Source organism: Daphnia pulicaria, chromosome 6, assembly GCF_021234035.1.
Source record: "Daphnia pulicaria isolate SC F1-1A chromosome 6, SC_F0-13Bv2, whole genome shotgun sequence".
Classification (NCBI taxonomy): domain Eukaryota; kingdom Metazoa; phylum Arthropoda; class Branchiopoda; order Diplostraca; family Daphniidae; genus Daphnia; species Daphnia pulicaria.
Window position 1 is genome coordinate 10,168,498 of NC_060918.1, and position 26,262 is coordinate 10,194,759.

Sequence of the window (26,262 nt, forward strand, 5' to 3'; positions counted from 1 at the left end):
ACGTAATTAGTACAATATGGATAAATTAAAAAATAGTTTATTAATTAAATGGATCGTCCGGGTCAAATTGCTGCCAGTCAAGCAGGGGGAGACACTGCCCGACTGACTCGACCAGGGAGATTACCCGGCCATGGTTAAGAGAAACCGGAAAAAGAGCGAAGAGAGCTGAGGAGCAGTTATTATGAGAGCAGTGTGTCATAGTAGGCTTCCGGCTTAGACTCATGACCCTCCAACAGATTTCATCGAATCATGCGCCTTGCAAGTCCCCGTTCGACCAAACATCTCCCTTCCTCCTGGTTGTCGCAGCGAGTGAGTGACCACCGGCGGGCGTTGGTTAGTGGTTATTTAGGGAAACGGGGCCAATGAAGAAGGGAGCCCAGATATGCACTTGTAATTTATTTCTATCTACATAATTTATTGACGAGTCTTGAATTTCAGCAACCTCAGATTCACCAATTGATCAAGCCTATGAAAAAAACGATTGAACTGAAATGAGGGGAGATTTTAATTAAAATTCAATAATTAAATGAGACTATACATCAAGCATTACCTCAACGCCGGTACAGGTAGCAAGAGACGACATAACGACAAAATGCTGCCGATAAAATAAGCCCGACAGCCATCAGGCAATATCGATTATTTGGCACAGCAGTTCAACACTGCATGGACACCGACATAGGCAAATGACACATTAAAGTATGATGTTCAACTGCAAGTCCGCACAAGCTCCATTTCAGCGCATGTCTCAACTGGAAAATTACTGCAAACCACTGTACCCCAAACAGCAACGCCACAAACATACTGACCATGGAAACCTATAAAGCAAAAGAACATAAATGAACCAATACAAATTTGAAAAAAGATACAATAATGATTTACTTGAAATGTAGACTAAAGACTAAACTAGAGAAAAAGAAATCAATAAGATGATCAAAGATATCATTTCAAGTTTTTAAAAAGAAAAAAAAATTTCTGTTATGTTTCATCAACAAAAGTTTACAACTCTTAAGAAATATTTTCCACAAAAGCACTTAGTTAGATGCCCAAATTAAGATGTCACTTGTCTAATAATCTTCGACATCAACAACGAAATGCTAACCTACTTCGCCACCTGGTGGACACAATTTTACGCGGCAAGTGACAGATTTCTTACGATAAATAGTCCATAGTTAAATGAAATGAACAAACGACACCAGCACCCCAGTCTGCATGCAACAGCTCACCACACCATTCTCCAGCTGGCTGCACAAAATTCATGTACAAATTGGACTGCAACAAAGAGGCTCTATGGGAAAAAAAAAACTCAATTACTGTCAGGAAACAAAGTCATGTGCAACATAAGAAAATAACAGAAGCATAGTTAAACTGAGCTATCTTTAAGAATTACTATAACAAACATTAAAAAGGAATAAACAGTTGGCAAGCTTTTAAAACAGTCTTAACTGAAAAGTCAACAGATATAAAGCAAAGAGCTAGTCATCAACAAATTTAATGTTTAGCCTTACAGCAAAAAAGTTGATCAATGTAATTACTTTAAATTGTTTGGAAGTGTTTCAGTGTGTGACGAAAGCTACAACTGGTACAGGTAGCAAGACTGTAAGCGCAACACCTTTCACCAGCTGGCTTCAACAAATCCATGAGCACTTTGTACTGCAATGAAAAAGCCCAAACTTCACCATGCTGTTAATTGAAAAAAAGAAACTTGATTATTATCAGAAAAAATGTCATCAACTAACTAAATGTACCAATATGATCACATTTACTGTTCTGAAGCGTACAACCGGTACGTGCAGCTAGAGACGACATTTTGGGAAACAGCAGTTTCAGGCCACATGATAAGATGAAATTGCCAAGTATTAAGTATAAATTGCAGACTATGTTATCTATTAATGCACCAGACAAAAAATTTACATTTAATAGCCTTAAATGAATACAAGAAGGAGTTACCATTTTGCCGAATAATGCCAGGGAAAATAAGTTGAGAAAGTTGAGTTGAATTATGTCTCGTAACAGTACCCGAAGAGGCTGGCGTAGAACTGACAGCAGCCATCTTGAAAGTAACGCGCAAGGCGCAACATTGCCATTTTCAGTTTTGCAATTTAAAAGTCCGCATCTGGCATCCCTGCAATTGCTAAAAGCCAAAGCGGCAAATTCGGCTGTGAAGTGTGAACTGTGAATTTTTAAAAAATGTTTACTGTTCAGCATTATAACCGGCTGGGCTTAACGACTAGTTTTAAAAAATAGTTTAAAAAAATAAAATTGTGTTAGAATCTTTAATAAAGAAAAACACGTTACCCGTTCCAGATCCGAGATCGACTGACAAATCTAAAGAATTTCTATGATTAACAAAACACTTCAGCACACCTTCTTACCTTTATTAATGCTCCGGTTCCGGTAGACTGTTTTTTTTTAATGTTGACTTTTTATGCAGAAAAAAAATCACAAACCAAGAGACAGGATAAAAGATTCGTTATGCAGCTAAAATTCGACCGGGCTAGTGAAAATCCCAAATATAACCAAATAAAGGAAAGTGTGGTAGGGAACGTACTGGCGCGCCATCAGAGACCAGGTTGCGATCTTTTCGGTATCGACATGCCGTGTAATTAATTTAATTTAAATATACAATAGATCAGGCAACTACTATTTACAAATGAAACGTGAAACCAATTGTGATGTCGCCAATTAATTCCAACAGTCGTTGAAAGCAAAAAAATGAAGCATACCAAACAACAGTAATGGCGCATCTTCCATCTCCAAAATCGCGACCTAAAAAAAATTGCAGGTATAACATTAACAGCTGGTGAGATGGATGGACCGTGCAACAAACATGAACACGAATAATCTTGAAGTCTAAGTCTATTGAAAAGATATGCGATTGCAATAACTGAACAACCACACGCAAAACGCGATTTTACTTGTTGCGTGTGTAACTTCAAAGTTCAAACAGATGAGGATAAATTAAAGATAGATTATATGATATAGTCCCCAAAATGGGTTGAATGGCGAATATGGAATATAAAGTACGGACTCGAACAAAGACTTTTCAGAAGGTAAAAAAAAGTTCTAGGAGAATATTTCACTATTCCGATAGTTATAACCGTCGTCTTCAGCCACCATCGCAAACAAGTGTCACAGCAAATCGATGCGAGACGATGCCAAGAACGAATCAAAGGCGAAGAATCGTTTCCAGAAGAATAGACTCGTTGGTACGGATCACAAGAGTTGCTCGTTACACATCTTTTGTACGGGACAATCAGTCTTTTATTGGAATAGTTGCTCACTCGACTAGGATTATTTTCATGTTGGAACGTTGATATAGCCAATTATTTTCAATCCAGATCTTCGTCTGCGCGAATGACGACAGAGGAGAATAAAAGATGGCTAAGAATAGCAATTAGACGGTTGTCACGGCCAAGAGGGTTGATCACGCAGCAGCATGCACGCTCAAATGTGACAGCCATTGGAGTTGGAAACCGCAGCTCCATCCTACGCACTGAATTTCATTTGAGCTTTCGTTACGAGATTGCACACTTGTCTCTTCTTTTACAAGATAGAAGAAAAAAAGAATATAAAACCTACTAAACAAGGGACAGCGTCTGGTTGAATAAGGATTCCGGCAGCTTGATAGATGGCACATCCGTTGCTACTCTCTCATTCTCGATACTCTTCTGTTTGTTTAGCCATCAAGGTGCACTCAAGATCGCATCGCCATCCAAAAAGCCGTTGAATTAATGACTTTCGCCGTCCAATCGCTTCGAGCTGAAAGCTTCTTTTTATGTACATTGGAACCATCGATCCCGATCGCTTTGATTATTATTCCATACTGCACAGCATTTCGCTTTGCTAATGCAATCCATTGAGATGAACTCAACCTAATTTCATCAATTTTGATTGTATTCTAAACATATATTGTAGCTATATACGCTATCGCTTCCCTCTTTTCAAGATGAAAATGTACAGACATGCGCGCATCCGCCCTCTTTCCCTCCCTACTTTAGCCAAATGTATAAAAACCAGCAGAATTGGACCAAGCTCGGCACTCCCACTCCAAGTCTTTCTCCCCTTCACGACATCATCTTCACGACGTCTCGCGCCTGTATCTATTCGAATTTGAAATCAATTACAAGTTGTTTTTGTTTACTTGAAAACATGGATGCGCAACAGTTTCGCTCCGCTGCTCACGAGATGATTGACTTCATCATCGACTATCTGGAAAATATCCGCAGCAGGTTAGTCGCATTTTTGTTGATTAAAGGAATCACGCGGTCTCACTAGCAGAAAGAAGAAAGGAATCAGTATGAGATATGATATGGTGACTGTACATTTCTCAAGGGAAGCAAGTGTTATCACGTCGGTGGCAAAAGGAGTAGGGGAAGAGATCCGCCTTCCCTTATTATATTTTTTCATCTCCCCCTCTATTCTGTTGATGAAACTAATGAAATGAGACAGTCTGATTCATTGTCCAATTAACTGGAGATCTCTTTTGGGCTGAATTATTGGCGAGCTTAATATGCAATAATGAAGTAGGAAAAGAATAATACGTGGGCTTGTGTCGTTGATGAAATGTTATCATGTAGGCGTGTCCTGCCGACGGTCCAACCCGGCTACATTCGGGATATGATACCCGCAACCGCACCAGAACAAGGGGAGCCATGGCAAGAAATTTTCCAAGATGTTGAACGAGTTATTATGCCTGGGGTAATTAATCACTGATTAAATTTACGTAGTAAGTAAGTTACGTAGTATATAGATGGAGATTGTAACCTATTTTGTTTTTAGGTAACTCACTGGCACTCTCCTCATTTCCACGCTTATTTTCCCACTGGCAATTCTTGGCCGGCTATTTTAGCTGATATTTTGAGTGACGCTATTGGTTGCATTGGCTTTTCTTGGGTAAGTACCATACAATTCAATTTATCTGTTAATTATTTAAAATAAAAGTTTTAATGTAATACTGAAATAATGTGGGAACAGATTGCGAGTCCTGCTTGTACTGACCTAGAAGTTGTCATGATGGACTGGTTGGGACAACTACTCGGTCTTCCTTCTCAATTTCTCGCCTGTTCCGGAGGGACAGGAGGTGGCGTGATTCAAGTATCCTAGTTCCTTTTACTATCACTTTTAAGTTATTTAAAGTAATTGAATTTTTCTTCCAAAGGGAACGGCTAGTGAGGCAACCCTTGTGGCTCTCTTGGGAGCAAAAGCGAAGGCCATCAATCGTTTGAAAGCAATGGATCCAGAAGTCGATGAAAGCCAAATTGTCGGTCGATTGCTTGCTTACTCTTCAGGTATTCAAAATGTTTTTTTACTGTAGTTCAGTGTGATTTCTATCATTGCTAAACATGCGTATCTTCTAGATCAATCGCATTCTTCGGTGGAAAGAGCTGGAATTCTGGCCGGCGTTCGGGTTCGTCTTCTTCAAAGTGACGAACTTTTCAGTCTGCGAGGAGAAACTCTAAAATTGGCAATGGAAGAAGATAGAGCTAAAGGATTCATCCCGTTCTTTGTATAATAGATTCAACCTAATGAAAATAATTAAATAAAAAACACAGAAATATGTGGAAACGTAGGTTACGGCAACTTTGGGTACAACACCTTCTTGCGCTTTCGACGACCTGTCCGAGATCGGCCCAGTCTGTCATCAATTTGAAAACATTTGGCTGCACGTTGACGCCGCCTATGCTGGTAAATATCTAAAAAAAAAATCCGGTTTACTTCTCTTCAACATTTTTCTAACTGTACAGGCTCAGCTTTCATTTGCGATGAATACCGCCACCATTTGAATGGTCTAGAGTTGGCCGATTCGTTCAACTTCAACCCGCACAAATGGCTTTTAGTCAATTTTGACTGCTCTGCTATGTGGTAATAAACTGAAACAGAGTTCAAACGCAAATTTTACTAGACTACTATGACATAATATTGGTTATTACCGATAGGTTGAAAAATGCAAATGATGTGGTAGATGCTTTCAACGTCGATCCTTTGTACTTGAAACACGATCGACAGGGACAAGCACCGGATTACCGGGTAGAGATTATATTAAATTGTATACAGTAGATTGAAAGAAACTTTACACTTTGCAGCATTGGCAAATTCCCCTGGGGAGGCGATTTCGCTCACTGAAACTCTGGTTTGTAATGCGTACTTACGGCGCGGAAGGACTGCGGGCTCACATTCGCCGTCAGATCAAACTGGCCTGTGAATTCCACCACCTGGTGGTCAACGACGATCGCTTTGAGGTTCCAGTTCCTCCTGCCTTAGGCCTTGTTTGCTTCCGGATGAAGGTATTGGCTATTGGACTTAAAAAAATGGATTTCGACCAAAAATTGTTATTCAATTAATTATGTGCACACAAAGGGAGAAAATAGTTTGAACGAAACATTATTGAAAAGAATCAACGATGCGGGAAGGATACACATGGTGCCGGCTAAGCTTCGCGGACAATTCGTTCTTCGACTGGCCGTCTGTTCTCGTTACACCGAATCACGCGATATTCTTTTTGCTTGGCAGGAACTTAGAAGTCACGCCGATGCTCTAACGGGTCAGCAACAACTGTTGAAAAACTGAAGTTAATCTGTTTAACATATTATTCAATGTTGTAACATTTCAATGTATCGCGTAAGAACCCCGCTATAATCTGTTCTACTTATCACGTCACGAAGAATACACGAATGAACATTGCGGAAAATAGAATGCCTACCAGACAGCTTGCCAAATACTACATTTATATCAGTCATGTGTAACGACAGCTAAGTTTAAACACTTCTAAAAGATATCTGCACAATTTCAATGTCATCCTCGATGATACTAACTTAAATACCCATATTACTTCCGATCTCACTTTTTACTTAGTCCCCCTTCGATATTTCTATTATACCCAACATTAACTCATAACAAAAAAGAGAAACTTAGCCGTAAGTTTCTTTTCACACGGTTTCAACTCAGGCATTCTTCAAATTAAATTCAGGTAATTTTTTTTCCTCTTTCATCTTAACAAAACCCTTGGGGCATTTGGACACAATAAAACAAACGGATAATCAAGAAAAAATGTATTTTTTTACATGTAAATAGATACATTTATGAGGTATAATCCAGTATTTCGTAATACTTACCATTTCATATATACAATGACTGAAATACAGCAACACTTACCCTCCAGAGAATCTTCAAAACCTTGAGAAAAAAGACAGAGTTAGTACCCTAATTACAGTAACCATTGGAATTTTTAATAAAATTCCAATTGAAAAAGTTTCTTGATACACGAAGACCATGTAACAGTCTGAATGCTAACGTGCCCACTCTTTATTTACTTTTACCTCTTAAAATTCCACCATTTCAAAGAGAAATGGCAGATTAGTTAGAGGTTATAAAACAAATGAGAAAGTATACCTTTCTAATGAAGGATGTGAATGTTTATGACCATCTCTTCATGCAAAAAAGATTCAGTTCAGTGAAATTCAGTCATCTCAAGGTTTATCAGCAATGGCTTTCCCATGGAAGTGCACCTGTGAACAAAAATAAAATTAATAAACATTGAATGAATAGACAATAGATGATTATCAACTGAAAGAGTATCTTGATACATCAAGACCAAATAACAGTCTAAATGCTAACGTGCCCACTCATTGTACTTTCACCCCTTAAAATTCCACTACTCCATAAAGAAATACCAGATTAGTTAGAGGTTACACTAAGGAATGATCATAATGAATATAACATGCCTTTTGGTTCACGACCAAATATGAATGCTGACATTTCAAGCCATCTTTTTAAGAATTGGACATCAACCGTTGGATGATAACAGCAAGTGGACTCCTCACTGGAAATAGCCTGTTGATGGCAATAACATAAATATAATAAACCAAAATCACATAGGTAGAAGTTTCAAGATTTTTGAAAGAGTTTCTTGATACACAAAGACCATGTAACAGTCTGAATGCTAACGTGCCCACTCATTTACTTTTCCCTCTTATAACTCCACCATTCCAAAGAGAAATGGAAGATTAGTAGGAGGATGTAACAACGTTCAAATAGTATGCAAAATTTACCTTTCAAGCAACCATTCTTGACGGACGATGATCGGAAATTTATACATGTGACTTAAACATCATTATTAATCAAAATTAAAGTATAACTCAACTATATAACAACCTAAATGAAACTCAGATTTTTCCAATTACAAAAAAGACATTTCTACTGACAACTAAATCAAACTAAATGTTTAACATTTACGGTAACAAAAATTTTTTACAATGGCGACGTAGTATAAGATGTCACAGCACGTGTGAGTGAAGAAATAGAAGTGACCGAAATGCTCTGTACAATAAGCACACATTAACTCGTATCATAGAGCAGAGACATCTGGAGGACGAAAGTATATTTTTTACTGTCTCGTCCATCATCCGATAAGATGGCACTGTCCTCTCAGAGTGATAGGGATTAGGGAGACTAGCACTAGACTGAAATTTGAAAATCGAGTCCAAATGTTTTCCTTATTATTTGATTTAAAAGATTGTTCCCTCAATTTATGGGAATCCTGATTCAGTAACATTCCACTAATCAAAATTTCTTTCTTAAGATTAAAATAAATTTGTAAGCATTCAATTCAACGCAAGCTCTCCTAGCCCTAGGGAAAAACTTGCTCCAGACATCAAGTTAGCGGGTTTTTTAATTTTGTTCAAAGTTCAAACAATACAAAATTCAAATGTTTATTCGACAAATCACCAAGTACAATACAAAATTGGAAAGGAATGTTTGGCATTCTTATTAAGGTATTTTTATGTCACTTGGATAAAGTAATAAATTGTGCTTGTCTGAATAATGTAATCAAAACGTTCAATGACTCCCTCAGCATATCTGATTCCTAAGACCGCAATATATCCCATATTGCTCTAGTCTATTATACTCGTTTGGATTTTTAAAATATTTACAGTTGCAAGAGATTGGATTACAATGGATTTCCTACTGCAGTCGTTTCATCGGCGCAGTATGCTTTGTTGCGATATCCGCTGGAATTGTTAGTTTCTATTTCTTCTTTTTCTTTTTTGGGTTGTATGCAGTATTTCTGAGCGCATTTATACGTGGTATTGATTCCTAAAAAGAAAAACAATATAGAAGTTGTCATGATTATCTGAGCCACTGCCGGAAGTGCAGCAATATCGCTGTATGGAGTCGGTAAAGTTGTCTTCAGTAGGACAAATGCAACATTGGCGTTTTGCATAGCCGTTTCTAACGACACGGCAATAATCTGTGGGCGACTGAGCCGCGCAACCCAAGCGAAAACAGCGCCAAACAGGAAACCCGACACTGTCACGGCTAATCCGGCAGCTAACAAAATCCAATCCATTAGAACGGTTATGTGCGACATGCTGTAAATTCCCAGCTAGAAAAAGAAATCAACTTGTTATGTCACAAGTCATGATGTTTGGTCTTAAATTATTGTTTTACTCCGATAATAAAGATGATGAAAAAGACGGAAAACTTTTTCAGAATTTTCCCAGTTAAAAATTCGGCGAGAGAAAATTTGAATCGACGAATCAAAATTCCGATTCCAAGTGGAAATGTCAATAAAATTAAAGATAGGGCCATGTTGTCATAAGGCACTTTGACGGAAGATCCTTTAGGTAAGAAGAACCCAGACAATAGCCAAAGCCACAATGGCATCATTCCTACGAATAGAAAATAATTAATTTCGTGCGTGGGGATTCTGAACGATAATGTAACTCTTTACTTACCCATGGCAGCAATTGACGAAACGAAGGTCATAGTTATACTCAGATTGACGTCACCGTCCAACAGCAACGTCCAAAAATTCGAGGCTATGCCACCGGGGCAAACGCCAATCACCAACAATCCAAAACCCATCAGAGGGTCCTGGATCATGAGCATAGCTACGCCAAATGAAAACTGTTCGCAAATGAAGAAACATATTGTTATTCATCACACAATCAGTTCACGCGTCTATTTATCAACTTACCAATGGCATGAAAGTAAACTGGGAGATGAATCCAACGATTAATCCGACTGGACGGAGAACGTTTTGTTTTACGATAGCCAAGTCAAGTGCACATCCCATATTGATTAAATTAAGCACCGCCATTACAATCATAATACTGTCGAAAATGAAATAAAGAACAAATTAAAGTTAATTGACTGATAGAATTTTTTAAGTAACATTACTTACATGGTGAATACGTTATCCAGCGTATCACTAGCCCGAACGACGGTCACCAAATAGCTGGATAAAATGGGGATCGTTTTCACAGGAACGGATGAATCGTTTGCTGGTAAAATGTCCAAAACAAAGTTGAGATCGACGTAACCAATTACTTGCCCGATAACTTCGATGGACTTGTTAGTTCCTTCAGTAATTTCGGCCCAAGTAAACTCGATTTTCTGGTTGTTATCCTGAATTGCCACAGTCTGTCGATTTGACATTGAGACTTTTACGACAAAACGAAAGGCTTCTGGTGTGGCTGCGTAAACCGGTGGCGAATCATCCTCACTTTTGGCATAACTCAAGGTTAGATTGATGGTATACGGAAATTTTTCCGTGATTTTTTCAAGTTTCAGTGGATCAGCAGTCAAGACCCACGGACCTTCGGAGTTGTAGGTGTTGGTTTGATTCACATATTGACCGTTACAACTAGTTGTTGTAATTACAGTGAGAATCAATAAACACGTCGCACGAAGTAAGGAATTCACCGACCACATTATGCACATCATGCCCAGGACACAGACACTGAGCTACTGGTGAAAACACTGCTGTTCAAATAATAACTAACAGTACTATATTCTGTAATAATAAAAACACGCGCAACTTGGGGAGAATGTGGCTTAGTTGGCCGACTTTGATTCTTTTCTCTTTGTTAAAGCTCGTACTATTATATTATGCTCACGCAAACTCTGTCAAAAAAAGGCTTTTGTACCTGCATTTCGTAACCGACAACTGCGTGATTGTGCATTAAACAAGCGGCTTCCTGTCAATCCAAACAACAAAGGGCAAATTATTTTGCATTTCCTGAGTTTAATTTAAAATTGGCCAACTTACCCGCTGCACGACATCTGCAACAGTCGGTCTCCTCTATATGACTGCGACTTAAAAAGAAAAAAAAAATTTTATGTATATCCTGATTGCCTCTAGCACTGCGTTCAAGTCCCGGGGCAGTGTGGGCCTCTAACACAGCGTGAAAGTCTCTGCTGATGGTGAAAGTCTTGGACTTTCTCTTTATCTCGATAATATCGTTCTGGGGAATGGGCTCTTCAGAAACTTGTTTGATGTTTGGTTAAGGTGCTTCCAAACAACACTTGTTTGAAAAATGTGAAAGAAGGGTTAAAATGAACTAGTAGGAATATTTTGGATGATGATTTCTGTTGAACTTCAACACTACACGGCTGATACGCACTTCGCAACCAATACTTTACTTCACTTACCCCCCAGTCGAGTGATATGTCTGGGTTGCCTTGGAGGAAGGTTGCACGGCAAGGTGAACTTCTTTTTTATTCTGAAATCACGCCCATCCGCCAACTCTACCCATTGTTGCATAAATTCAACTAAGCAGACAGCTGTGATTAGCAGTCTGTTGTCTGCTGTTACTATGATGTAACGACGACATTTGTGGATGAAAATTTAAATTTATGCATAAATGCAGTCAAGAAAAGAAACTCGCAACCACAATTTTCACCTTTTTTCAAAAGAAACGATAACATAAAATAGAAAAGTAGAACATTTCTTGGTTTTCTCTCGTTCGTTCGCATCGAGAATAAATAAAGGAGTGTCGTGAACCCGCCGCTGGTCAACAACCAAATACTCACAACCGGTTACGTCTATTAAAACTCAATAAGGGAACCAGCACGTTGAAATGCACATCCAAAAGATTTCGAGAGAGTTCAACGATGGACAAACCAACCAACAAGAACTCGGTGACGTCACAAAAAAGGTAACGGACTCCATTGTTTTGCATTTAAAAAAATTGAAGAATTTCCGTGTGAATGAGCATTTGAAAAGGAAGTGTTAATAGATTTTTATTTTATACGAATGGAAAATGTACCGTTAATACAAAGCAAATACGGCCGCCTACGTCTATAAAATAGAATTAGTGGTTAGATCGCTGTCCATCTTTTTCGTGATACAATCATATCGTTCGCCTTTCTATTCCACCGCTAACGTAAACCAAGTCATGCGAAGTAGTTGGAATTTTTTTCCCGCTCCCTTCTCAAAATGTCGAATATTTCGCAGTCGCTAATTAAGAGCGCACCGCAATCGTTTCTTTTAAAGTACCGAAAAATCGCATTGTTAAGACTTATTTAGTTTAATGACTAACGCTTAATGAGCTGAAACATTTTAAACAAATTTTGACATAAATAATTTTTATTTAGAGCCACAAATTACCGTACATTTACTTTCACGTCAAATTTTACTTGGGCTGTTTCAAGTTTCAAATAAAAGTCAGCACAGGAGTAGTGAATGGATATGAACTGAGCAGGCGCAGTAGCGCCATAGTCAATTTGTTTTCTAAAAGTAAAATGCGCAGATGAATACCAACGTTATCCAAAGTCCGTAAATCTATTTCAACTTCTTATTATATTAGATTTTAGGTGGTATGATTTAATCGACTAAAAGCAAAAAGAAAGACAAATTATTCGAAGAAATATATACTAACTAGAACTAAATAGTTACGGTTGCCTAGGTGACGGAAAATAAGTAAACAAAGGGATATCACAGAAAGAGGGAGAGATCAATCGAGCGCGTACAGCTCACACGCACAGAGCGGAAGAATAACAACAACAAAATGGCGTTGAATTACATCAAGGAACGAGTGCTCGGTCGTGGATCTTTTGGGACTGTTTTCTTGATACGAATGGCGACGACGGAGACGAAAGGAGCAAACGGGGTACGTAGCAATTGCAAAAGTCCTGAAAACGGAGCCTTGAATTACGTGCTAAAGGAAATCTGCATCCGAGATGAAAAACAACGCGATGCTGCCCGTCAGGAAGGCCGACTCTTGTCTCAGTTGAATCACTCGAATATCATTCGCTATTTCGACTCTTTTGAATCACCCGTCACCGGAAATTTATGTCTCGTGATGGAGTATTGCCCAGGAGGTGACGTCGCAGCTGTCATTCGTCAACGACGAGGTGTTCCAATCCCAGAGACACAAATTCTCAATTGGTTTCAACAACTAGCATCAGCCCTAGATTATCTTCACAAGCGGAAAATCCTACACAGAGATATCAAAACGGGCAACATTTTTGTTACGGCCAATCCTTCGGTACTGAAACTTGGCGATTTCGGTGTGGCTAAAGTGCTTGAACGGACTGGCCAAATGGCACGGACGTGCGTCGGTACGCCGGGATACTTGTCGCCTGAGATTTGCGGGAATCGCCAATACAACAGTAAAAGTGATATCTGGAGTTTGGGGTGTGTCTTGTACCAGTTAATGACCCTTCGGCCGCCATTCACGGGGCGTAACATGAACCAGTTGTTGATCGCCATAGTGCGCGGCCACTTCCCCCCGATGCCGGCCCGTTACAGCTACGAACTGCGACAGACTGTAGCAACAATGTTGCGAAAGAATCCCGAAGACCGACCATCAGCTGAAGCTCTCCTCAGGAAACGCCTTTTTTCCATCAAACAGACGCATCAGTCTGTTACCAAACGAAAGCTAGTAATCAGTTCCATCAACCGCAAAGCGTTCGGGTCTCTTTCGGTCTATGCTACCCCGCTAACACGGCCTGCAAAAGGAACATTCGTCAAAAGTAAGAGCCAAATTGTTAAGACTAAAAAAGATCCTCGTCGAAGGTGGAATCCACCAACGCAAACGTTAATCGGTGCTCTCAGCTCGTTAACACTGACGGACGCGACGTCTACTTACACTTTGACCAATGACCGATCATGGTCACTTGATCATCTCTCTGAGAATACTTACGATGAATCAGACGAGTCGCAGCAATCAGTTGATTCCGATATTCTCTGCTGCATCAACGACCGGAATACTATCGTGAGGACATCTGATGAAACGCAATATCACCGGCTGGAACGTTGGATGGTCTCTCTTGAAGCAGTCCATGGCGTCAAACTACTGAAAGATGGTAGATAAAAAGTTTAATATTTGGCTCGTGAATAATGTAATTAATTTATATGTCTTTTTTTCAAGTTAGTGGGCGTCTGGTGAATGCAGCGATATCAGAAGTGGAATACGTCGTACGTGACATTTTGTTTAATAAAATTTCGGAATCATCTATCAATGAGCTGGTGGATTTTTTTACCTTTCAAAGACGTCTTTACCTCAGCAATTTGGGTGTTTAAATATTTTGATTTGTTATTTTTTCTTTATGTGTGCGAAATAAAACTTTGGGGTACCTTTTATGCAAAGATTGAGCAACTTTTAATTGACAATGACAACCCACCAAATTGGAAAGTGTTAATTTGAACACTTAGATTAGGAACTAGAAAAATTACCTAGGGACCTTGAATAAGTCAATTTTGCATCAAGCTTCTCACATAAATTCATTGTGAATAAATAGACAAGGTGCATGCTGACAACTTGACAGTAGACACATCAAGACAGCTGTATGTTAGAATATGTTCAATTTCATCAAAGGTAAGGTTACTATTAAAACATGTTACTATTTAGACACGAGTCCTGAAGAAAGAAAAAAGGAAAAAACACGAATGTTTTCAAAACACAACTGTCACTTAAAAACGATGATTATAATTTCTTAAAGAATCCCTATAACGTTATGATAATCCAAAATCCAGCACAACCTTCCGGGACAAATGTGCTGCTTCTATAATGAAAAACTAATCACACGAGGTTTACTTACACACACGTAAAAAATACGAATGAAAACAAGAAAGTGTAAAGTGGGAGGAGTCGATGCCATGCTTACATTCTTACTTGGACATTCCTTGGATAGATGGCATGGTCAGTGTGGCGCCAGTAAACTCGTTCCTGATACTGCCGAGTAGTCCGATACCACTCTTATTAGAATTACAAATTTATGTATTAAGGTGATGTAGTGAAACGTGATAACGGATTAAAAAAAAAAAAACACTGAATATGTCTGTCCTTCTGTTTATTTGGTTGTGATTTTTATCATAACCAAATCAAATATTTGACTTGCATGTGTATTGGCCTATATTCCAATGAAGCTATAAGATTTTACATCATTTTTGAGAAGGGGATTAGGCCAATAGGATGAACGTTCCGCAAAGAAAGAATGAAAGTTTCCTTTTATTATTTTCCACCATGACGACGACGACGACATCATTTTTTCCGTAATAACAACTTAAAAATTGGTTCCCTCTGGTGGTTGGGGCAGCTTCATGTTTTCTTTAAGGGTCATCATCCTTCTTAACTCTTGCAATAGCGTTTTGATCGTATAGTTGCGCTGCCATTTGACCAAGATGCTCACCATTCGTTTGTCAACCTACCAACAATAGTTTGGTAAAATAAATGAAATACATTAATATATAAAAACAATGTCAGATTATTACTTACCATTCCTGTTGTGTTGTGCACACCATTCATATTGATACGAGTTGTAAATCTGATCAGTGGGCACTCCTCTGGATATTTCATACCACACTCAATCTTCAAACTATACATTCTATTCTCAAAAGCAGTCTACAAAAAAGGCACAAAATGATGATCATGTTATAAGGTGTGATTAAATACAAGCTTACTCGAGGGGGGCCAATGATCATGCCTGTCCAGTGTGACAGGGTCATATCACTGTCATCCTCCAAACCCCAACTGATGGTTCCATCACCAACTCCTTTTTGTCCTTGTTCAAGTTCTTCCAATAATCGAAAGTTTCGTGGCACCACCACATCTAAGGTTACAATATCCACCAATTATAAATTTGATAATATGGCTAGCTGATAATATGAAAATGAAATAAGCTTTAGAAAAATAATCGCTTTAAAGAGTCAGGCCAATTAAATTTTTTTTTCTATTTTTTGACACAATCTGACAGCAAAAAATGGAGAAAAGCAAAACAACTAATCAGTCAGAAAACCGATACGATTTTATCCGAACCCTGGGTATTGGCATTAATATGCCCAATGATCCAAATGAAGTCAGACACGTAAAGTTTGATTGAATTCCATTAAACTTATGTCAATCATGCGAATTAAATCATTAAAAACCAAATTTAGAGACGTAAGAATTACCCGCTGATCCTACTCCTGTGGTTGCCATCTTGTATGAAGACAAACTTCTTACGCGCCGGGTTGCCAGATAGATTACACACCTCAAGCGTCGCAACGCAATGGGCCAATCAGAATCAGGATTCAGGAATCAGCCAACGACAATGCATGACAATGCAACATTGTTTGTTGTGTAAAATCAACTGTATTTTAATTTTTTTTAAACCAAACAAATTAAGACAAAATTTTGCTAATAATCCATGGTTTATTATTCATTGGACAACAAGGGGTACAAGTAACTAGAATAGGAATCCCAGGCAGATCACAAAGTAGTTGAGTACTATTTCATGTAACAAAAAAGGAGTGTAAAAAAAACGCGTGCGTGCGGAATGACAAGAGGAATATTTCAGAACTAAATAGACTAATTTCACCATTGTTTTTCATGAGGAACGTTTTTAGACCAGCATAGTTAACAGGAAAGCAATTGGTTGAAAAAACCCCAACTTGGCACTTTAGACATTGGAGTGAATTTTATCGCATTTTGCTGAACTGTTCCATCAAGTCTTTACCAAAATGAGTAATTACATAGTCGTGGTAGTACATCATTATGCAAAGAGGTTGACCGAGTATGAGCGACATCCACACCAAAACATTACCTAATCGCGGCCCAGCTTTTTTCTCGACAAAGTGAGACAAGGCAGACAATGGTATCTGGGTAAAAGATTTGAGTTATTTAAAAATCGATTAAGGTGATAATTGTAATACCTGCAGCATCATGCCAGAGAACGCCCACAAATTAAACATTCGTAATGGGACACTGACCAAGTACTCGTGAAAAAACGCGCTGAGGAGGAAGACGGACACGGAACCGACAGTTTTACCATAACCTCTCTCGATCAGTGGCATGTACAAGTGCCTGAATATTAAAATATATTTTTACATTACACGGATTAACCGATAATTAAAGTAAACCATACCTAACGGCCCATCGGTGAATTGGCATGTTCCAAGAGCGCCAAAAAACATCGATATTAGTCGCGTTCCACCAGTCACCATAAAAATCGCGATCGGCGAATTTAAGAACCTCGCCCAACATGTTAAAATAGGAATGGAAGCAAAGATAGAACCAGATGAGCCATAGTAAGTGATTGGGAATCTGTGTAAAAATAGAAAACAGTTTAACAACAATAGTTTCATAAGAAAATTATCTTATTTGTAGCGCACCGCTAATTTCAATAATCTTTCGGTGGCAGGTACAGGTTCCATTTTCTGCATAAATAAATGACAAGAGTATGATCTATGATCGATGAATCAATGAATAAAAAAAAAGGACAAACCGAGAATGTTTCGAGCGAGTTTTTGACGCTGGGAATTATCCATTGCTGGAAAAGACCCAGAACAACTTGCATTCCCACTAACACTTCGATGACTCGTTTGATCAAAAACCGCTTGCGAATACGGGAAGTACGTGGGAAATTGAGTTCGTAGCACAGCGTGGGGACAGCCATAAAAAAATACAAGTCATGGACAGTCAGATTATTTGGATAGGACACTACTTCGTTCATAGATTTGCCGTTGTCTACATCAGGAGGATCTAAACAAATAAATAGTATAAATCAGAAACCGGTTTAGAGGATAACTGGCCTTGAATGATAAGTTATGGCTAGTACGCACATGGCTGAGCAACGGAGAATGCTCGGCGTCGGTGCTGTTGACTTTTACTCCGAACGAGACGGCACCAATAGTTGACGTGGATGTAAGACCACAATTTCAGGAATGTGATTGTGTAAACAGTGCAAAGCAATGTGAGTCCCACTGTGTTTACAAATATTCAGTTAAAAAATAAGAATAATAAACTAAATCTGAAGTGTGATTTACCAAGACCAAATTTGTTTTTTAGCGTCCAACTAGAAATTACTGGAATCATTATGATCAAAGACAAATTACAGATATGAAGCAGCAACGCCTGATTCCATCTTATTCGTTCCTGAACGTTGAAAATGAAATGGGATAACAGAAATTACAACAACAAAAAACTACATTTTCCTTAAATTTGTAATTTACCTTAGCCAAAAGCTTCTCAACCCAGAGAGTAAACAGTATGTGAACATTGATGTCTGTAAAACACAAAAAGGTATTAAATTTTACCAGTGTATATAAATATATAAGATTTTTAAAAAACTTTATGAAAATACTTACAAATAAAAAGATAAACTGATGGATTCTCAATACTGAACTCAGCCGTACCACCGTTAAGTACTATTATCCATTGAATGGGATCAATACGGATTCCATATCTAGATACAAATGATAATATAATATTAAAACACCTGTTTCTCATGACAACAAAAGTGTTACAAGTAAAATAATGAAAAAGTTGTTTTCTTTATACTTGAGCAAATTTTCCAGAGAAAGTCTGAGTCCTCCCATAAAAAGCAGTAAGAAACCCCAGTTGACAAGTCCTGTGAAGTCACGAAACTCTGAAGACCATGAAAACAATGAATCCCTAGGCTTGTGACATCTTTATATAAAAAAAAAAAAAAAAAAAAAAAACATTATAATGATATGAAGTTATGAGAGTATTCAAACATGGTTATTAATTACGGTTTATCTGGTTGTGATTTCCTGACTTTTTCAGCTTCTTTGGTGATTTCTTCTGCTCTGGCTACAGATTTCGTTCTTCTCAGCCTCAGATTTTGCCTCCTGTCATCAACCAGGTAAGTGACTGATTTTTTCCCATCTATTTCATCTGTTGACAAACTGTTGACAGTTTGAGTTGGAATAGGTTCTGAGGGTACCATCCTGGCTTCACCACCCTCACTTGGAGGCAGCATTTTGAATTGCCTTGCAAATAAAAAATCATTACATAATGAATTATGCAGCTTACAGAAACAAAAGTCTTAAATTATTCAAGGAATTGGCACCTACTTTAATTTTTTTAGAAGAAAAAAAGTGATGTAACAGTACTTTGTTTAAATTCCGTTTTGCAACAGGGTGCCAACTGAATGGGTGGATGTTGAGCTGTTGGTCAATTGCGACGATTTCCACTGCTATTTCTGAGACGATGCGATGTCTATGACTAATCGCTTGTTGAGATCAATATGTTGGTGTTGACTCGTGTCCTCGTCGATCCGTGGAGCTCAAACCTCAAAAGATAAGGCCGGTATATGTAAATAGTAAACAAGGGGCAACTCAGTTTTCAAGATGACATTTACAGGGTCGACAGCTTTACTTGTAAACGATTTGAACTTTTTATTTCGTATTATATTATATTATTATTCGTTAGTTATTATTTAAAATAACTTAAAAAATCAATAATTAAAATTTCTGTTTTTCAAGTTATCATCAATTATATATACACTGTTAAAAAAAGTACTTTCGTTCGTCATGTTTTGATAAGATACCGTAATGTAGCAATCCCAGCTACATTTTGCCCAACACATTTTTCTTTCGGTTTGCGGTAGTCTATGGTGTTTTATCAGATAAAAAACAAACACGTCAAAAGATAATTAAAGTAGCTCACACGTGCAATGGACAAAATTACTCTATTGACTTTGGTGAACAAACAAAACGAAATTATGAATAAACAAGACCATTGACCAAAATGACAAGTTATAGTTTCAATATTATGGAGCACACAAAAAATGATAGGAAAATTTAAAAAAAAAAAAGAGATACTCATATGGTGTGAATGAAATTGAAGCACCAACGTCTTCTCTTGTACGACTAGCAATTTTTGCACGCGTGTTCTATTGACAATATTAGGCAATAATTAAAATGGAAATGGCTGAATTTTATGGGGATGAAATCAGACAGGCGGATAAAATAACGACAACATCAAATACTCACGCCGGCAGACAAGAAAAAAGAAAAAAACGATAATTAAGACGTGAGTTCTTCCAGGATTTCTTCTACCGTCTTCTTTTCCTGACGAAAATGATCCATGTATTCTCGCGGTATAGTCCAGTCGAGAAGGATCTCGATATTTCCCTTTAGCATGGATCTCGTGTCGAGTTCGGATACCGATCCCGCCGTCGCGTTATCGACTGGCTTGCGTCCCGAGCTCTCGATCGACTTGACCAGAACAATATCGATCAATTTGGATCCGTAGCCGAGACGTCGCAGTCGATTGGGAGTGGAAATGCGTTTCAAAAGAATAGCCAATAGCATCCGCATTCGCTCCAGGGACATTAGCTGACCGTTTTGAACGTTTTGCAATTCAATTTTAGTGCCGTTGGGCAGCTCGACCAATTGCGTCTTGTTGTTGGGTTGTTGATCGGTGGACGGTTCGTTGTTGGCGGATGAATTCTCTTCGTCATTGTCCGTCTCTTCTTGGTTCTCTTGATCTTCCTGATTTTCTTTGGCGTTGTGCGAGGCCGTGTGCAACGTCAGTTCATTTTTCGTCTGGAAGAATTCGTTGCACGGCAGACAGACGTAGGGCCTGAATCAATAAAAGGAGTCGAGTGGGTCAGTCAAACGAATTATGAATTTGTGCACAGACGACTGACCGGTCTTGTTTGTGGATGCAGCGCATGTGTTTCTTGAGGTGAGGCAGTTGGAGGAAAGAGGAAGAACAGAGTTGACACTGGAAAGGCTTTTCGCCCGTGTGCAGTCGAATGTGCAACTTGAGTGCCGTCGAGTGGGAAAAGGCCTGTTTGCATATCTTGCACTTGTACTGAGCAATTTCAAATAAATTAATTTTCGTTTAATTCAAAATACATACGAATGGAATAAAAACAAAGTACCGGTCGCTCGCCAGTGTGCGTTCGCATGTGGACTTTGAGTTGCGAACGCTGTGCAAAGCTGTGGCCACAAGTTTCGCAACTAAAGGGTTTTTCGTCCGTGTGAGTGCGCAAATGTTGGAGGAAATGCCCTTTGAAGGATCGCTGGCAGACTGGACACTGGAAGGGTTTCATGCCGCCGTGGTAGCAGCTCAAATGTTTGCGCAACCCGTCAGATCGGGCAAAAGCTTTGCCGCAAACCGGACACGGGTAATTCCTCTCTCCCGTGTGTCGTCTCAAATGCATCTGAAAACATTTGGAATATCGAATTACAGCAAGTTATTAAAACAGTGTCAGATATTTGAACTGAACTCACTTTGAGGTTGGTAGAACAGGTAAATCTCTGATCGCACTGGTCGCACTGATATGGCCGCTCGCCAGTGTGCGTTCGTTCGTGCTGCAGCAATTGACCGCCTCGTGCAAACTTCTTCCCGCAATGGCTGCAAGCGTACTGTATTTTAATATAAATACGAAAACAACGGATGAAAATGAATTAACCGAAAGAAGATGAAATCGAATCTTACGGGTTTCTCTCCCGAATGGACACGCAGGTGAACGATGAGTCGCTGTTTGACAGGGAAGGCTTTGCCACAAATTTCGCAACAAAAAGGTTTGAGTCCCGTGTGGCGAGCCAAATGGGCCTTGAAAGTGCCCACCTGAGTAAAGGCCTGTTGGCACACGTCGCATTTGAACCTGTGGTCATATGTGGCAAACAAATGAATGGTGAATAAACAAGGTTTTGGGGGGAATAGAAACATGTTTTCAACAATACGGTCGTTCTCCAGTGTGGATGCGGATGTGTTTTTGGAGGTCGGATTTGGCACCGAATCCTTTGTGACACGTGGAGCAAATGTGTTTCTTTTTGCCGGTTTTCTTCGATCCTGTTTCTTCTTCTTCTTCGTCTTCCTCGTCCAATTCTTCTTCGTCACTGGAGACCATTTCTTCATCCTCCTCCTCCTCATCTTCTTCTTCTTCTTCTTCCTCAGTCACTGGCTCGTCTTCTTCTTCTTTCACAATTTGTTGCTGTTGGTTTTGTTTCTTTTCTGGCTGTTGAACCGTACGGCTGCGCAACCGTTTCGTCGATGCCATAACGAAATGGTTAGTCTTTTGGCTATTTTTGAATCGCCAAAGAGGAGATCCAACACCAACAACCACCACCACCAGAAAGAAGAAGAAGAATGTCAGAAAGAATTTCGTGTCGGAAATGGAAGCCGCCACCCCGAATAAAGAAGTGACGTCCGTTTAGTTTCAATTGAAACAAACGAGAGAAATGTTTGTTCTAATAAGGATTGAAGAGAAATAAATGAAGAGAACTAATTAATGAGGAATAATTTGAATAATTAAAATGAAAACAGGTCTGTAGGGAAAAAGAGATGTCGATGGGAGCCGCAGCCGCCAACCACTACTACCATCACCGAGAAAAAGCTGGCAAAGATAAAAACACCCACAAATTGGACGGACAGACCAACTGGACAAAACGACAGGGAGGCAGAACAAAACATAAAAAGTGGGCGATGGAAAAAAAAAAAAGAAAAGTCAAAGAAAAAATTTGAAACCCGCCTGCCCCAGCCTGTCTGCCGTACAGAATGAAACACATAGAAGGAAAACGAGTGTTGAATTTCGCTTCTATATAGTAAACGGCCCCACCAGCACAACACCACATGTGCGTTCGTTTCCCCTCCAAAACTCCCCTGCAACCAACCCACCCACCCACTCAATAACATTAGGGAGGTAGACCGGGGGGGGGGGGGAGGGGGAGTTCATATCTGGAGCAGTAGAGGGAACACAGGCAGCACAGAGAATATTCCGATAACAGCCACACACACATACTGCACACGACGACTCGAGTCAAAATAAAACGAACAAAACTTTATTTTTAAAAATCCAAAGATCCCGAAAACAATTTCTCGCAATGAAAAGAAAAACACACGAAACAAATCATGTTGGGTTCAAGAAAATAAAATGTGAGACTTACACGGTGAATTGTGTGATGGAGTTGAAAGATCCACGGAGATGTGAACGTGCGGCTGACGCGGGCGACGGCGATGAACGACGACGACGGCCGCCATGAAATGAACGGCGTCTGCGCGGATTACACCTCCTCCTCTCCCTCCTCCCCCCTTCTCCACTTGAAAAAGAAAAACGGGGGAGCAGAATGCGACGCTTATGCGCATGAGCTTCCCTTCGTTACGCAGCAAGAAATTCAAAACAAAAAATGTGTATAAAAATAGGACCCACCAAATATTCCGGGCGACTTTTTTCTTTTCTTTTTCTCCTCCAATATCTTCTTCTAGCGGGTGGGTGAGGCCTTATCGCAACTACAGTTCACTGCGATTATCTCTAACGGTAAAGGACAAAAACAAAGTGGTCATTTCGACCATTGACCAAAGAGTAACGCAGAGCAAATGAGGATGTGCCCGTGTACTGTAAACGTCAAACACAGGCACGGGAGAAAAAGAAAGAGATAAGATTAAAGACTTTTGACACACTAAGTTGAGTTCATTTTGTTTCTCTTTCCTTGTTGACCATAAAGCAAAATTTAAAAAGAAAACATCCAAAGGGCAAAGAACCCTCCAGTGGCAAGGTCAGAAAGAGACTTAAACGCCACACAATTGCTGTACAAATAATAATAAGAATTTTGTATGAACCAGCAACGGAAAATAAGGAAATGGTGAAATTGCCGGTTGTTTCTTTATCGGCGTCCACGCCAGTAAAAAATCCATGCCAATCTAAGACCAATGACGGACGAAATGCCCAGAATAGGCCACAGTCTCCCACTCAAACTGCTGGATGATAGAGCACCAGGATTGCTACTGATGTTGGAAGCTGCTAGTCCGGATATCTGGCCCTTTTCAAGGGCTTCTGGGACGTCTGGACGTTTAGGACTAGTCAGAGGTTCGCTCATTAACGAAAACTTGCTGGCAGAAGTTATGAGAACCTCTACCATTTTCCCCATGTAGTTTGGCTCCATCGGGACTAGCACCTTGATCCATGAAAGAGTAAAATAATCAGTCATCGATAAGAATAATGAGTTGGCATTTGTTTACCTGAACGTATTCCTTGTTGTGTCCAACGTAATAATTCTTATCGTGAGAGATGTCCGTAACCAGAACGGACTGCCGTTGGCCAACTTGATCATCATATGGTTGATATGACTTGAATAATTCGCTAAGTCGTTTCGTTCGATTTTTCACCTGAACAGTCATCAAATAAATAACATGATCTGTTAGTTGCATGACAAATTTAACTGCATTAGTAATTGCCAACCTGTTTAGTTGGAACGCGTTCCATGCGATAGGCGGGCGTGCCTACCCGCGGGAAGAATTGATTAATGAATAAACTAGGGAAACGATGTTTGGAACAAAGTTCCATCGTCAAATCAAAATCTTGTTCCGTTTCGGTAGGGAATCCACAAATTATGTCAGTGGCGATTGAAATGCCCGGAACACTATCGTAAAGAATTTTTACATAAAGTTCGTTCATTCAAATCTAATAATTCAAATTTTAAAATATTACCGCTCTCGAAGAAAATTTACGACTCTCTCAAAATCAGCTACGCAGTATTCTCGTTTCATGTCAGTGAGGACGCAATCACTGCCGGATTGAACGGGCAAGTGGAGGAAAGCGTAAACTCGGGGGTGGTTTAGAATTTCAGCTATCGCCTGCGCAACCAAATCATTAAAACTGCGCAAAGTATTTCAGGAAATTAAAATGAGATTTACCTCAAGATGTTCAAGGATGTAAGGCGGATTGGTCATGCCTAACCGAAGCATGCATCCATCCGGAATAACTTGAACGAGTTGCCTCAAGAGTTCCGGCAATGAACTACCAATGTCTCTTCCATAGGCGCCCGTGTCTTCGGATGTCAACCAAATCTCACAAACGCCTTCCTGGAAAGACTGGATAGCTCGAGCTACAATTTCTTCTGGTGGATAACTCCCCAATTCTCCGCGTGCGTGTTTGGTTTTACAATATGTGCACTGATTCAGACAGCCTGTGTTGATTGGGATGATTTCTATCAAAGGGTTCTTTCGAATTTTGGGCAACAGCAACGAAGCTCCTCCAGTTTTTTTCTTCTCTGCGTCCTTTTTCGTGCCCAAAAGACGAACGGAATGGCCTAAGAATGGATTTAATATACAATTAGACTTACTGTTGCAAAGTGAAATTAAAAAGAACAAAACCTTTTAAAGTTTCCTCTACCACTTCAACTACTCTGTCTATTTGCTGAACCCCAATGATACTTAATCCTTGCAAGTAATTTGCTTTAGGTTGTCCCTGTGGAACTAAAAAACAATATCTTGATAAAGAAACCAAATAAAATTATGAGAGTGACATAGCATACCACATCCAGCCACAACAACTGGAGTGCCTCTGGCTCTCCCATCATCAATTTCATTTTTGAAGTGGTCCTCTGCAGGTGTTTTAACAGTGCACGAATTGAGAAGCCACAAATCTGCCTCATATTTTTCATCTAGAAATTTAATGTTTATGTCTTAGCGTCAAACATTTTTTTTACAATATTTTTACCAGTTAATGAATATCCATAAGCAGCCAGCTGTCCTGCCATGTATTCAGAATCAGAATTATTGTGTGCACAGCCTGAGAGAAAACAAGGTAAATTAATTAATAGGTTGTTTCATGAATTTATCAGTTCACTCACCCCATGTTTTAACCCAGATTTTTTGGGTGCCAGGAATAATGCTTCCATTCTCCTCCACCTTGGGGATAACTTTATTGGACTTGGCAGGATCTTTGTTGTTGGGAGTTTTTTTTACTCGTTTCCCAACAGCATTAGATCTTGCTACAGATCTTTCTAATGCAGTCAAATCTCCTTCTCCTACAATGTCTTCGATATCGTCCAAAACATCATCGGCTGACATGTTCGATGTTCAAAGCCTACACTGGATTACAAAAGACCTCAAACTAAAAACTAAAACCAAATGGATAAAGATCTCTATTGCATGAAAATCAGATTTGAGCATAGCTTGCACACTAGTGTAACAAATTACTTCATACCTTCAAGTGCTACAACTTAAAACAAAACTAATGCAAAATCTTTTGAATTAAACAGATTTTGCTTGTTATTCGTTCCAAATTCTAAACGTGTAATTTCGAGCAGACGACCAGTCGACCACGAGTATACTACTAACAGAGAAATAAAGCCTCTTCTAGTCCCATTCGAAATCTGTTTCATTTTTATTCTTTTGTAGTTTTGCGCTTTTGCCCAGAGCTCTGGCTTTGCCGTTTTGCCCTTTTGCTTTTTCTTTTAAATCAATCAGAAATTCGGAAAGCTGTTTTTTACGAGAATCAGTTTCACGCTTTCAAATG

The 26,262-nt window shown here is 39.3% G+C and overlaps 7 protein-coding genes and 2 long non-coding RNA genes across 15 annotated transcripts; 2 read left to right on the top strand and 7 right to left on the bottom strand.

The window, feature by feature from the left end:
- Positions 1–32: 32 nt before the first annotated feature.
- LOC124343400 lies at positions 33–5,119 on the bottom strand. The gene is made up of 10 exons (XR_006919232.1): positions 4,999–5,119; positions 4,765–4,918; positions 4,542–4,693; positions 2,373–2,766; positions 1,948–2,131; positions 1,746–1,883; positions 1,533–1,680; positions 880–1,285; positions 551–815; positions 33–486 (listed from the first exon to the last, which is right to left on the bottom strand). It is a non-coding gene; the product is annotated as an uncharacterized LOC124343400 (long non-coding RNA).
- LOC124343227 (aromatic-L-amino-acid decarboxylase-like) lies at positions 3,927–6,680 on the top strand. Its single transcript, XM_046796478.1, has 11 exons — positions 3,927–4,229; positions 4,578–4,698; positions 4,780–4,893; positions 4,975–5,094; positions 5,159–5,288; positions 5,358–5,506; positions 5,571–5,685; positions 5,745–5,862; positions 5,937–6,027; positions 6,084–6,284; positions 6,358–6,680. The coding sequence occupies exons 1-11, from the start codon at positions 4,003–4,005 to the stop codon at positions 6,565–6,567; spliced, it is 1,596 nt and encodes a 531-aa protein (XP_046652434.1). The 5' UTR covers positions 3,927–4,002; the 3' UTR covers positions 6,568–6,680.
- Positions 6,681–7,034: 354 nt separating this feature from the next.
- On the bottom strand, positions 7,035–7,505 carry LOC124343384. Its single transcript, XR_006919197.1, has 2 exons — positions 7,390–7,505; positions 7,035–7,173 (listed from the first exon to the last, which is right to left on the bottom strand). It is a non-coding gene; the product is annotated as an uncharacterized LOC124343384 (long non-coding RNA).
- Positions 7,506–8,695: 1,190 nt separating this feature from the next.
- Positions 8,696–13,143, bottom strand: LOC124343236 (ileal sodium/bile acid cotransporter-like). Its single transcript, XM_046796495.1, has 6 exons — positions 11,051–13,143; positions 10,184–10,979; positions 9,977–10,112; positions 9,735–9,906; positions 9,448–9,668; positions 8,696–9,382 (listed from the first exon to the last, which is right to left on the bottom strand). Exons 2-6 carry the CDS (start codon positions 10,723–10,725, stop codon positions 8,948–8,950), a joined length of 1,506 nt encoding a protein of 501 aa, XP_046652451.1. The 5' UTR covers positions 10,726–10,979; positions 11,051–13,143; the 3' UTR covers positions 8,696–8,947.
- On the top strand, positions 12,792–14,376 carry LOC124342083 (serine/threonine-protein kinase Nek1-like). Its single transcript, XM_046795056.1, has 2 exons — positions 12,792–14,091; positions 14,157–14,376. Exons 1-2 carry the CDS (start codon positions 12,792–12,794, stop codon positions 14,306–14,308), a joined length of 1,452 nt encoding a protein of 483 aa, XP_046651012.1. The 3' UTR covers positions 14,309–14,376.
- Positions 14,377–15,114: 738 nt separating this feature from the next.
- LOC124343361 (ubiquitin-conjugating enzyme E2 variant 2-like) lies at positions 15,115–16,282 on the bottom strand. Its single transcript, XM_046796696.1, has 4 exons — positions 16,178–16,282; positions 15,689–15,837; positions 15,504–15,629; positions 15,115–15,432 (listed from the first exon to the last, which is right to left on the bottom strand). Exons 1-4 carry the CDS (start codon positions 16,203–16,205, stop codon positions 15,292–15,294), a joined length of 444 nt encoding a protein of 147 aa, XP_046652652.1. The 5' UTR covers positions 16,206–16,282; the 3' UTR covers positions 15,115–15,291.
- A 116-nt stretch (positions 16,283–16,398) lies between these two features.
- Positions 16,399–19,289, bottom strand: LOC124343231 (diacylglycerol O-acyltransferase 1-like). 2 transcript variants are annotated; one of them, XM_046796486.1, is made up of 12 exons: positions 19,121–19,289; positions 18,758–18,997; positions 18,546–18,674; positions 18,353–18,450; positions 18,218–18,270; positions 18,032–18,140; positions 17,828–17,968; positions 17,491–17,747; positions 17,378–17,422; positions 17,131–17,309; positions 16,919–17,069; positions 16,399–16,864 (listed from the first exon to the last, which is right to left on the bottom strand). In XM_046796486.1, the coding sequence occupies exons 2-12, from the start codon at positions 18,985–18,987 to the stop codon at positions 16,685–16,687; spliced, it is 1,572 nt and encodes a 523-aa protein (XP_046652442.1). In that variant the 5' UTR covers positions 18,988–18,997; positions 19,121–19,289; the 3' UTR covers positions 16,399–16,684. The 2 variants fall into 2 exon arrangements, with proteins under 2 accessions (XP_046652442.1, XP_046652441.1); XM_046796485.1 differs by having other exon boundaries at positions 19,082–19,289.
- Positions 19,290–19,679: 390 nt separating this feature from the next.
- On the bottom strand, positions 19,680–23,199 carry LOC124343221 (zinc finger protein 501-like). Of its 3 annotated transcripts, none has more exons than XM_046796469.1 (7): positions 22,910–23,199; positions 21,707–22,045; positions 21,459–21,627; positions 21,251–21,385; positions 20,899–21,180; positions 20,662–20,828; positions 19,680–20,594 (listed from the first exon to the last, which is right to left on the bottom strand). In XM_046796469.1, exons 2-7 carry the CDS (start codon positions 22,021–22,023, stop codon positions 20,036–20,038), a joined length of 1,629 nt encoding a protein of 542 aa, XP_046652425.1. In that variant the 5' UTR covers positions 22,024–22,045; positions 22,910–23,199; the 3' UTR covers positions 19,680–20,035. The 3 variants fall into 3 exon arrangements, with proteins under 3 accessions (XP_046652425.1, XP_046652424.1, XP_046652426.1); XM_046796468.1 differs by having other exon boundaries at positions 21,707–22,213; XM_046796470.1 differs by having other exon boundaries at positions 21,707–21,997; positions 22,910–23,115.
- Positions 23,200–23,340: 141 nt separating this feature from the next.
- LOC124343216 (threonylcarbamoyladenosine tRNA methylthiotransferase-like) lies at positions 23,341–26,075 on the bottom strand. Of its 4 annotated transcripts, none has more exons than XM_046796460.1 (10): positions 25,951–26,075; positions 25,595–25,830; positions 25,462–25,533; positions 25,277–25,405; positions 25,116–25,217; positions 24,657–25,051; positions 24,451–24,596; positions 24,202–24,382; positions 23,982–24,128; positions 23,341–23,917 (listed from the first exon to the last, which is right to left on the bottom strand). In XM_046796460.1, the coding sequence occupies exons 2-10, from the start codon at positions 25,812–25,814 to the stop codon at positions 23,627–23,629; spliced, it is 1,683 nt and encodes a 560-aa protein (XP_046652416.1). In that variant the 5' UTR covers positions 25,815–25,830; positions 25,951–26,075; the 3' UTR covers positions 23,341–23,626. The 4 variants fall into 4 exon arrangements, with proteins under 4 accessions (XP_046652416.1, XP_046652412.1, XP_046652414.1 ...); XM_046796456.1 differs by having other exon boundaries at positions 25,595–25,835; XM_046796458.1 differs by having other exon boundaries at positions 25,595–25,864.
- Between the last annotated feature and the right edge of the window lie 187 nt (positions 26,076–26,262).